Source organism: Geotrypetes seraphini, chromosome 7 (genome assembly GCF_902459505.1).
Source record: "Geotrypetes seraphini chromosome 7, aGeoSer1.1, whole genome shotgun sequence".
NCBI lineage: Eukaryota > Metazoa > Chordata > Amphibia > Gymnophiona > Dermophiidae > Geotrypetes > Geotrypetes seraphini.
Genome location: NC_047090.1, coordinates 192,426,625 through 192,439,515, shown reverse-complemented (window position 1 = coordinate 192,439,515; position 12,891 = coordinate 192,426,625). Strand labels below are relative to the sequence as shown.

The 12,891-nt window shown below is 41.4% G+C and overlaps 1 protein-coding gene across 4 annotated transcripts in view; it reads left to right on the top strand.

Annotated features, from left to right (window-relative positions):
- TTLL5 (tubulin tyrosine ligase like 5) overlaps nt 1-12,891 on the top strand; it is a 602,590-nt gene that overhangs the window by 82,670 nt on the left and 507,029 nt on the right. For all 4 annotated transcript variants that reach the window (XM_033951293.1, XM_033951292.1, XM_033951290.1 and 1 more), the window contains one exon: nt 2,812-2,894. In XM_033951293.1, coding sequence (XP_033807184.1) covers nt 2,812-2,894 — 83 coding nt within the window. The remainder of the gene's footprint in view (nt 1-2,811; nt 2,895-12,891) is intronic.

The window sequence follows — 12,891 nt, the reverse complement described above, 5'->3', positions numbered from 1 at the left end:
GCTTTCATGCGGATTTCTTGGGACACCAGGCCGCACAGTGGTATAAATTGATATCTGGTTTTATGAATAAAAAAACAAAGATTGCTCTTAGAGACATTTGGAGCATCAAATTTCTTTATCTCAATGGCCACGAATTTGGTCTTGGAGAATGAGATGTACAGTGTCTGCATCTAATAGACAAACTTGTTTCTTTTTGTTACATAGAGCATTTTGGACCCCAGTTAGATTACAAAAGTTGGATAGCTCTAAGTCTAATAGATGCTGGCATTGTAATCTGGAAGCAGGGACTCTAGATCATTTGTTATACTTTTGTCCCTGTATCATGGCCTTTTGGAAATTAATTTGGTCTCAAATTAATTGTTTATTAGAAAATTATGTAGCTCTATCGTATGATACAATTCTATTTGGGACGTCTGTGAGAACAAAAAGTCAAATTTCATCAAGTAACAATAAACTTTTATTAATAATGACAGGAATCGCCATTCAACATATCACCAGAAACTGGAAAAATTACACCAGGCTTAATTACACCTTCTGGTGGAATTCGTTGTGCCATATATACAAAATGGAAAGAATAATTTCTATACAAAAAGGGAATTATAATAATTTTAAAAAGATTTGGGGGCCATTGATAACTTATTGTAACTTACACTGAAACTTACATTGATAACTTACACTGAAAGTATAATTATAATTATGGGAAAGGGGGTGGTATGTAGTTATAATATAGGTTTAATTAATTCTATGAATATAACACATGTATGATATTTTTTGATTGCAATATTTGTGAAAAGGGTGGGTGGGGAGGGAGATAATTTATATATTTAAGATGACAATTGAAAGAATTTCAAGTGATGTGTATGATTCAATTGATGTTATATTGAAGTAAGATGAAAAATGAATAAAGAATTGGGGAAAAAAAGATGATGTCACCAGGGCAGCCAGCATTAGAAGCCCCTTTTACATGGCTGAGTTGGGAGTCTCATGTTGGAGAAGCCAGGGAAACCTGCTGCTGCCTTGCAGGGAAAGCCAACTACTGTTTATGAGGCAGAAGAGGATGGAGGGATGCTTGGGCTGTCTAGATTGCAGGGTAAGATGCTGGGATCTGGAGACCAGCTAGGGCTAGACAAGTGGGAGGGGACTGATTTTTTCCCTCTCCCCCAGTCATCAGTTTTCTGCTAGCAAGGGTGTGATGATAATCTTTGGGCTCCCTTCCCAAGTCATGGTCGCCAATATATCCCTCAGACCAGAAGCTTTGAGTGTGGTATAGTCCATATCCATGGCGTGGTAGGAATAGTATGCTCATTTTGTGTCATGCAGAAGAGATGTCGCATGTCCATTTATTTAATTAAAATATTTGTTAATTGCCTGAAACCTAGGAGGTTTACATACATACATTCATGGTTATGATCTGTCTCAATACTACAGTGTGTCTGGGTCACCAGGCCGCACAGTGGTATAAAATTATTAGTGAATAGGTTAATAAAAAACCTAAAAATGGTCTTAGGGATATTTGGAGCATTGAGATTAATCATCAAATTTTGGCATCTCAATGGCCACAAATTTGGTCTTGGAGAATAAGATGTACACTGTCAGCATCTATGAGACAAACTTGGTTTTTTCTTTTGCATAGAGCATTTTGGACCCCTGTTAGATTACAAAAATTAAATAGTTCAATGTCTAATAGATGCTGGCATTGTAAGCTTGAAGTAGGGACTTTGGATCATCTTTTATTTTTCTGTCCCTATATATTAGCCTTTTGGAATTCGATCTGGGATCAAATAAATTCTTTATTAGATAATCCTGTAGCATTAACTTATGATACTGTGATATTTGGCATATCTATGAGGAAAAAGAGTCAGATATCGGCAAGTAATAACAAACTTTTATTGATTATGACAGGAGTTGCCATGCAACATATTACTACAAATTGGAAAGATCACACAAGACTTAATTTTAATTTCTGGTGGAATTCACTATGTCACATATATAGAATGGAACGTTCAATAGCAATACAAAATGGAAATTATAAAAGGTTTAATGAAATATGGGGGCCATTGACATTGTTTTGTAATGAATAAACACCATTTTCTTAACATTATTTATGATTGGAAGGGAAAGGGGAGGGTTTATATAAATGAAAAAAAATAAAAATAAAAATGTAAAAAAGAAATATGACAAAGATTGATTCAATTAAATAATTGTATGGAAAGAGAGGAGGGAAGAAGGGTTTAGATATATATACCTTTGTTATGATCTTGATAGATTTATCAAGTGATGTTAGTAAATCTATGTATTACTTATATTATGCACTTGCTGAAAGTTTAAAAATGAATAAAGAATTATATAAAAAAAAAAATACTACAGTGTGTTCCAATTTGCTTCTGTGTTTTGTTGTGTAGGACACAGAACATTTTCTATTCTAATCTAATCTAGTCTTCAGTTTATATACCGGGTCATCTCCCAACGGAGCTTGACTCGATTCACATATAATTAAGACTGGAGTAGATAAGAGAGCATAAAAGAAAAAAAGCTGTATTATCGTCAATTCTTTGATACTATAGTTAAGTCATTTAAATGTTGTGTAAACAACAGAGTTTTCAGGGCTTTACAAAATTGTTGTAGCTGGCCTATCAGTCTAATAGAGTCAGGAAGTCCATTCCACATCTCTACCAGCTTGAAGGCAAAAGATTGATTAAGCTATCCTACAGATTTAATACCCTTAAAAGAAGGGAAAGATAGTTTATATCTATATATATTGATTTTCTCATTATTGATAAGACTTGTTCTCATTTCTTTGTTTTTGAATAGATGCTCATTTGAAGGACCGGGGTCCCTGGATAGTGAAACCTGTAGCCTCTTCTAGAGGCCGTGGAGTTTATGTGGTTAACTCTGTAAGTATAATGTATACTCTGGTTCCAGAATCAAATTTTCCCTAAAATCTTTGTATTTTTTTGATGGAGTGAAAAATTGATCCACTTGTACCCATTCTACTCAGGATTTTGTAGACTTAAATCATATCTCCCCCTCAGCTGTCTCTTTTCCAAGTTGAAGAGCCCTAACCTCTGCAGTCTTTCCTAATACAAAAGGAGTTCCTTCCCCTTTATCATCTTGGTTGCTCTTCTTTGAACCTTTTCTATTACCGCTATATCATTCTTGAGATAAGGAGACCAGAATTGAATGCAATACTCCAGGTGAGATCGCACTATTGAGCGATACAGAGGCATTATAACATTCTTAGTCTTGTTAACCATCCCTTTTTAAAGAACTCCTAGCATCTTGTTTGCTTTTCTGGCCGCTGCCACACATTGGGCGGAAGGTTTCATCGTATTGTCTACAATGACAACCAGATCTTTTTCTTGGGCGCTCCTCCCCAGCATTATCTAAAATCCTTTATTCAAGTTAAATGCTTTTGCATTGGATTTCCTATGTGAACTTATTCCAGGGATTATATCTAATCTGATCATGTTATGATCACTGTTTTCAAGTGGCCCCAGCACCATTACCTCCCGCACCAATTCATATGCTCCACTAAGTCTAGAATTGCTTTGCCTCTGTCAATGCCTGAACCAACTGCTCCATAATACAGTCCTTGATTTCATAAAAGCATTTTATTTCCCTAGCATGCCCTGATGTTACATTTTTCCAGTCAGTATTGGTATAGTTGAAACCATATAATCAAACAATAAATTTCATACTCAGTACCTATATTGAAAAATGTTGAACTTTGAGCTTCTACCCCACCCATGTCAAACACAAGGCCTGGGGGCTGAATGTGGCCCGCCTGGCCATTTTATGTGGCCCACACCTCTAAGTGCCTGACTGTGCAGTCCCAGTCCCAATGGCACTCCAAGGGCTTGAATGCATTGCCCCATTCCCTACGGTGCTCCAAGCTCCTCACCACGCTGCCTCAGTATCTATTCGCAGGCAGAAGGGCCCAGTCCCAGTATAAAAGCTAGGTTAGGGCAGGACGCTCCACATAAGTGCCTGACCAAGCCACTGGTGTCGGAGGGTGAGGAAGGACCTAGACTTCTACTAAGACTAAGTATCTTAATAAAAAATTTGGCCCACGACAGCCTGTGTTTTAGATTTCGGCCCCTTATGTGAATGAGTTTGACACCCCTGCTCTACCCAATAGTTCAGCACCATTCAAAAAAATACTCCCACTGTTTCATACACTCCTGCAAATTCCAATGAAACAGAACAGGAAAAGAAAAAAAGTAAGAAAAAGAAGTGGAGAAAAAGACCTTAGTTAGACTTCATGATTCTAAAAATACTCTACTCATAATAAACACAAAAATGTATATGGCTGTCATTGGGGAGAAAGCTCAAAAAGTCCAATTAACATTCTATAGATTGAAAGCATTGACACTGAAAAAGGTACTCAACTTTCCATTCAAAGAAACCACATTCACTGCTTGAAGTCAATGCTGCCAGTACCCCAAAACCCAACAGGGAATCCCCGTTTCACCAGAGGCTGCTTTATTCAAATCCATCATGTTTTCTTACTATCCATTTTTATTATTCTTCACAGCACAACAAAGACTGTGGTTTAAAAGCTTCCCAAAGCTTGGCGTTCTTAAGCTCCACTTCTACAGTTGTTAAATCCACTAATTGGTGCCCATTTCAAGGCAACCCCTCATTCATTGTGTTATCAGAAAACAACCTACACTTTTCCAGGTTCTACATCAATAGCTATCTGATTAATAGTTTTGCAGCATTTTTCAAAAAAACTCATTCAGCATGTCTGAGGACTTGCTTACCAACTCTGCAAGTTTATTTCACCCTATAATTATATGCCTTCTGTTTTGGTGACTTTGCACCAGTCACAGGCCTCATACCTCCTTCAGCGATTTTCCACCAATCACAAGCCAAATAGCTCCTTCTTAGACGATTTTGCACCAATCACAGATCAACTAAGAACATAAGCAGTGCCTCTGCTGGGTCAGACCAGAGGTCCATCACGCCTAGCAGTCCACTCACGTGGTGGCCCATCAGGTCCAGGACTTGTATAGTAATCCTTTTCGTTCAGGAAATTATCTAATCCCTTCTTGAACCCCAAAACCATACTCTGTCCTATCAAACCCTCTGGAAGCGCATTCCAGGTGTCCACCCCTTTGGGTGAAGAAGAACTTCCTAGCATTGGTTCTGAATCTGTCCCCTCTTAATTTTTCTGAATGCCCTCTCGTTCTTGTAGTTTTTGAAAGTTTGAAGAATCTGTCCCTCTCCGCTTTCTCCATGCCCTTCATGATCTTGTAAGTCTCTATCATGTCCCTTCTAAGTCTCCGCTTCTCCAGGGAAAAGAGCCCCAGTTTCTCTAATCTTTCAGCATTTGAAAGGTTTTCCATACCTTTTATCAATTACATCGCTCTTTTCTGAACCCTCTCGAGTATCGCCATATCCTTCTTAAGGTATGGCGACCAATACTGGACGCAGTACTCCAGATGTGGGCGCACCATCGCCCTATACAATGGCAGGATAACTTCTTTCGTTCTGGTTGTAATACCTTTCTTGATAATACCTAGCATTCTATTCGCCTTCTTAGAGGCCACTGCGTACTGTGCCGGCGGCTTCATTGTCTTGTCCACTATTACCCCCAAGTCCTTTTCTTGGGTACTCTCACACATTAACAGCCCTCCCATCGTATAGCTGTACTTTGGGTTTCTGTTTCCTACATGCAAGACTTTACATTTCTCTACATTAAACTTCATCTGCCATCTCATCGCCCACTCTCCTAGTTTGTTCAGGTCCCTTTGTAAATCTTTGCAGCCCTCTTTAGTCCTAAGTCCACTAAATAGTTTGGTGTCGTCTGTGAATTTTATTACTTTGCACTTTGTACCTGTTTCTAGATCATTTATAAATACATTGAACAGCAGCGGTCCGAGTACCGACCCCTGCGGAACACCACTCGTGACCCTCCTCCAGTCCGAGTAGTGGCCCTTCACTCCTACCCTTTAGATTAACTAATTATGTGCGTTCTGTCTTAGATATAATTGCGATGTCCTACTTTTTTCCTTGGATATGTCAGCGGCGTTTGACATCAACATCACTGGTACTGCATTCTCATGGTTTAGTTCTTAATTGACAGATCGGACTTAATTCAGTTTCTTATTCTGGTACTGTTTCCAGTTCCCACCCACTCTCATCTGGTGTACCCCGCAGGGTTCTGTTCTTGGGCCTATTCTCTTTAACATCTTTCTTGCTCCACTAACACTACTACTACAGGCACTTGGCTTTACCTTTTTCATCTATGCTGACGATATACAGTTACTGCATCCTTTCAATTCTATTGATCTCAATGATTATTCTTCCATATCCACAAAACTAGACAAGGTTTTTAACTGGCTTACCTTGAATAGGCTGAAGATCAACTCTCAAAAAACTTCTACCATGATCTTTTCTCCAATTAAGCGCACACAGAACCTTTCAGGTCATACCTTTAATTTGAAGGGCAATCCTTTGCCTTACTCAACTTCAATTAAAATCCTTGGAGTCACATTGGACTTCTTTTTGTCGTTCCACTCTCATATTTCAAATGTAGTTTCATCTTCTTTTCTACGGCTTCGTCAGCTCCGCTTGGTTCGATCACTGTTAAATTGGAATTCTTTGCAAATCCTCCTACACTCACTGGTCATTTCTCGCTTGGATTATTGCAATTCATTACTAGTTGGACTTTCGCAGTACCAACTGTGTCGACTCCAGCTAGTACAAAACATTGCACTTCGGCTTCTCTACAGTCGCTCAAATTTTGACCATATTACTCCGCTTCTCAAAACTGAGCACGTGCTTTCCATCTCCTTCAGGATATAACCTCCTTACTTTTCAGATTCTGGATTCTTGTTCTCCTCTATTTTTATTTTCTCATCAGATTCCATACTCTCCTAGAAGGGAGCTGCGTTCCTCCAATCAATCCTTACTGACCATCCTATCAATTAGGCAGCTTTTTCTAGACACGTACAGAGATTCTAGTTTCTCTGTAATGGCCCAAAGCTCTGGAACTCCCTTCCGCTATATCTGCGCACAGAAAAATCTCTTAAATCATTTAAATCACATTTGAAAGCCTAATTTCAAACTGTCATTTGACCTTAGTTCTTAACACTTCAGTTTAGTTCTTCCTTTGCTTTCTTCTTCTCGCATTTTTTTTGCCCCATCCTCCTGTTTTTACCTTATTTGTTCTTACCTCTTAATATTGTAAACCTTTCCTGCCCTTGATTTGCATGTTGTGTCTAATATTGTTAATTGTACAGTATACATTTCCCTGTTGTATTTTTTTAAAATCTTTATTCATTTTTTTTTATACTTCTTTATTCATTTTTTGAATTATCCAAACAAGTGTACAATAAGTCAAAACATAAAATACAATTTCACTTGAATTTCTACAATCAACTCACAATAAGAATTACCCACCATCCCCCCCTCTTCAAATATATTTGTATTTATCTAACACAATTTTATATAATCATATCCCTCTTGTTATTTATCATAAAAATTATTAATCCCACCCTCCCACCCACCAAATATATATACTCATTGGGAATAAATACAATTATTTACTATAGTAATTTATTAATGGTCCCCACACTTCTTTAAATTTATTAAAATATCCTTTTCTAACCGCCAATGTTCTCTCCATTTCATACACATGACACACCGAATTCCACCAAAAACAATAGCTTAACCCCCTATAGTCTTTCCAATTGTATGTTATTTGTTGGATGGCAACTCCTGTTAAAATCATTAAAAGTTTATTATTATTTGAGGATATTTGACACTTGGCCCTCATGGACATACCAAACAAAATTGTATCGTATGACAGGGCCACATGATTCTCCAACAGACAATTTATTTGACCCCAGATCAATTTCCAAAAATTATTAATAAAAGGACAATAAAATAATAGATGATCTAGAGTTCTAGCCTCAAGATGACAATGCCAACATCTATCAGACTTAGAGCAATCCAATTTTTGTAAACGAACAGGGGTCCAGAGTGCTCTATGCAACAGGAAAAACCATGTTTGCCTCATAGACGCAGACAATGTACATCTTATCCTCCAAGACCAAATACGTGGCCATTGAGATGCATTAACTTGATGCTTAATCTCAATGCTCCAAATATCTCTAAGTACAGTCCTTGGTTTTTTATTTAAATAGCCAGATAATATTTTGTACCACTGTGCGGCCTGGTGACCCAGAAAGTCTGCCTGAAAGCATAAGAATTCTAAACTAAATTGAGTATTTAAAGACTTCCATTCAGGGAACCCTGCCTGAATAGCCTGCTTCAGTTGCAACCATTTATAACTTTGTTTTTTATCAAGCCCAATTTTTTATTCATTTTTATATCTTATAACAAATGTAGCAATAATTGACAATTGAAATTAAATACATCACTTGAATTTCTATCATATTTAACATTAATACATAAAATTTAATCCCTTCCTTCCCACCCCTACCATAACATATGCAAACAAATATAACCTATAAAATATTCTTTCTACGGATCCAAACATTTAATAAAATTCAGAATTCCCCCCCACCCACCTTCACTTGTATTGTACTTATAATGGAAGAATGGTATCTATTCATTACAATAATTTGTCAATGGCCCCCATATGTCTTTAAATTTTTTATAATTCCCTTTTCGTACAGCTATTGTTCTCTCCATCTTATAGATGTGACATGAGTTCCACCAAAAACTGTAATTAAGTCTGCTCCAATTTTTCCAGTTATTTGTGATATGTTGTAGGGCGACTCCTGTCATAATCACTAAAAGTTTATTATTGTTTGATGAAATTTGGCTCTTTGTTCTCATTGACATACCAAATAGGATCGTATCATACGATAAAGCCATGAGATTCTCCAATAAACAATTTATTTGGGTCCAGATTGATTTCCAAAAGGTCAAAATAAAGGGACAATAGTATAACAAATGATCTAGTGTCCCAATCTCAAGATTACAATGCCAGCATCTATTAGACTTAGAGCTATTTAAATTCTGTATTCTAACTGGGGTCCAAAATGCTCTTTGTAAAAGGAAAAACCAAGTTTGTCTCATAGATGCGGCCACTGTACATCTCATCCTCCAAGACCAAATTTGTGGCCATTGAGATGCAGAAATTTGCTGTTTAATCTCAATGCTCCAAATATCCTAAGTCCAGTTTTAGGTTTTTTATTTACAAATCCATTGTATTGTTTTTAAATTATTTCCCTTTGATTTTTATCTATTGTTAATCGCTTTGATTTGACTTTTTTTGTTAATATTGGCAGTATATCAAATAAAATAACTGTAACTGTATATCTCCTTCAGCGATTTTGCACCAATCACCTACTAGATCATTTTCTACCACTTATCCTGTCACTGCCTTCTAACATAACTATGTGCCCCAAACAAAACCACTTAACCTCTACATTCAAAACTATCACTTTCCATGTTTTTTTAATTTTTATTTATAAATTTATTCATTTGTTACAACAAATAAAAATAGGAAAACACACTAATGTAAACAAGATAATTATTACATCAAAGAAAATAAATTCAATTCCAAGTCCACATTATTGGGACTATGACATCATCCGATAAATCACATAATTACAAGGTAATTTAAATTATAATCTGACAATCAGACACAATTATATTCCTTTCTTTACTTTATCACTTCTTATCAACCTCTGTAATGATCTCAGGTAATCACTTTCCATGTTTTTTAACACACTGTTTTAAAAAAATGCTGACCTTTCTACCCTAAGGTTAAGATCTTTGGTTGAACAGAATCCAGTTCTTAAATCCACCTCAGTCCACGCTGTATCAGATACCGCTAACAATTCCCGCTTCACTCTCATTTATAACATTGCTCAAGCACTATACATTTAAGAGAAGCAAAATCATGTTTATACTGCAGACAATGAGCTACGAAAGGTTCATTCATCCTGTGAGTTGTCAAACAGGAGTGATGCTCTAACAAACGGACCTGTAAAGATCTCGAAGTTTGGCCCACATATATCAATGGGCAGATACACCAGATCAAATAAATCAGCCCAGTAGAGAAAGTACCTCTTCTTAGTGACAGGATGTACAATTTCTTTTGTTTCATCCATAATTAAACACATGGTACATCTCCCACAATCATGTGCTCTGCTGGCACATCTCTCTCCCTGATGCCTGTCACATGCACCTCAGATGGGCTCAACATAGCATTTAAATTAATATCCTCAAGAGGTGAGAGATCAAGATGGCGTCGAGAATGAACGCCTGAGCGGACAGCGTTGATCTTTGCTGAGTTTCAGGATGTGGTGTGACTCTTTCCTGTGTAATTTGGAAAAGAGGAAAGGGACTGCTCGTCCTAACCCTCCTGCGACTGGAACCCCCCAGCGGATGACACAGCAGACAGTTATGAGCGCTTTTGCCCATTTGGGTGAAGATCCTAGACCTACCTCGGGGGTTAACCCAGATTCGTCAGGAGACCTCAACGTGGGAGTGAGCTAGGCGTCGTTCAGCACGGAGCAGCGACTGGTTCCTCCCCAACCCAGAAGTGATTTAGTGCAGGGAGCCGCTGGTGTCCTGTTACCCCAAGAGGGAAGATTGGACTTCAGCTTGAGAAGGGACACCTTTCCTGGGCTCTTTGGAGGAAGGTGCAGGTAATTTTTGTCAGCGTTCTCCCAGCACAATGAAGGAAGAATTGAGACCTGCTTCAGGTGAGAATGTTATTAACTTTGGGGAGTTGAAAAAGCCAGAGAAAATTGATTTAGAAGCGCTCTGGCAAGCCTTATCTGTCGTGGATTCCAACCTAAAATTGACTCTTTCTACTAGCAAAACTGATTATCCCAGGACAAGCAGGCAGCATATTCTCACATGTGGGTGACGTCATCTACGGAGCCCCGACGCGGACAGCTTTTCAAGCAAACTTGATTGAAGTTTCAAGCTTGCTATGCTGCACCATGCATGCCTTCTCCCTCCACTAGAGGGCGCATCCCCACCTTGTGGTCCTCAGTTCTGTTTCTTCCGCGGAGCCAGAAGCCCTGTTGTGTTTTTTGCTCCATGCTAGTTGCCTTCTGCCACCGCGGCTGAGTTCTTTTACTTTGTCGCTGTGTGTTTTATTATTTTTCCCTTCGTCGTGTAGTTGATTTCCGTCGAAAAAAAAAAAAAAAAAAAAATTTCCTTCCAGGCGTCGGGGGCTCCCAGTTGCCGCGGCCGCGGGACCTCGCTCATTTGCGGCCTTGTTTGCTGTTCATGTCCCGACCTTTAAGAAGTGCACCCGGTGCGATTGGTTGCTTTCCATCACCAATCCCCACCGGTGGTGCCTTGTCTGCCTGGGTGCGGATCACACGACGGACTCTTGCACTAAGTGTTCCACCTTCCAGCCTAGAGCGCTCCGCCGCCGGCATGCCCGCATGGCGGAGCTCTTCATCGTGGAACCCGCGGCGGGGAAGGCCTCGACGTCGGCCTCGGCCCCGGCCTTGACCTTGGCCTCGGTACCCTCGACCTCGCCGCGGATGTCTTCCTCCTCGAAGCCTTCGTCCTCGGCACCAAAGTCGGCCCCGGGTAAGTCCCCGCTTCTTTCCTCTGCACCAGGGTCCTCGAAGAAGCCGTCCTCGTGTTCCTCGACGGGGGCGGGTGGGTCGTCCTCGGCCCCGCCCCGGACGTCGAAGTCGGGTGCTCCTCGGGAATACTCACTGCCGAGGTCGCCCTCTAAGGAGCACCCGCCGGCACCGGACATGCCGTCCATGATGGCCGTTCCTGTGTTCCAGGACATGCTCCGAGTGCTTATCTCCTCGGAGCTGTCCTGCGCCCTGGCCCACTTACAACCGGCCCCGGCCTCAGCCCCGGTGGTTACTCCTGCCTCGGCCCCGGCCTTAGCCTCGGTCTCGGCTACTGACCAACCTGAGCGGAGCGTTCGACCTCGGGACAAGGTGTGCCGGGTTCGTAGGATTTCTTCCTCCGATTCCTCGGGGACCTCCTGCGGGTCCTCGCTGCGCCCTCGTGGGTCGCCTCGGAGGCGGGGTCGCTCCTCGCCAGCCCGGGAGGTCGAGGCTCTGAGGGTGTCGGAGCTCAGCCTGACGAATCCGAGGCTGTTCCGTTCCCCTGCGGGGAAGGGGTCGAGGGATTCCTCCCCACGGTGGCGGAAGGTCTCGGTGCCCCATACCCCGGGGACTTCCCCGAGGGGCTCCTCGGGGCTTCGGAGGTCTCCGACCCCGGTGCGGTCCCTCGGGGCGGCTTCCTGGGGGTCGGAGCCTGGCACGGGTCGTGAGCCCAGATACGCGAGGCTTCCCCGTCATTCTCGGCGGTGCGGGGCTCTCGCTCTCCTTCCCCTCCCTCGCGGCCATCCTCGTTTTCGAGGTTTGTGGTGGATATGGGGAAGGCTTTGGACCTGGACCTTTTGGCGGGGTCCCAGTACTCCAAAGAATTTTTGGAGGAGCAGGATTTGCCCTCCCCTCCGCGGGAGTCTCCACGCCTGCCCTTGAACAAGGTTCTGCAGCAGACCTTCTTGCGGAATTTGGATTCCCCCTACGCGGTGACGGCTGTCCCTTCAAAGATGGAATCCAAATACCGCACGGTCCCTTGTAAGGGTTTTGAGAAGGCTCAGTTGTCCTACCAGTCTTTGCTTGTGGAGTCTTCTCTTAAGAAATCCCAGCCTTCTCGGGTGTCCGCGGCGGTTCCGCCGGGGCGTGAGGGGCGCACCCTGGATAAGTTCGGGCGCCGCCTCTACCAGAATTCCATGATGGCGAATAGGGTACTTAACTATGCGTTTACATTCACCTCGTACCTTCGGCATTTGGTCAAGTCCATGCCCCGTTATCATGGGGTCATGCCCGAATCCCATAAGGGGGACTTTGGCAAGCTTGTGGATTCTTTGTCCCAGCTGCGCCTTTTCCTTTTCCATGCCACCTACGACGC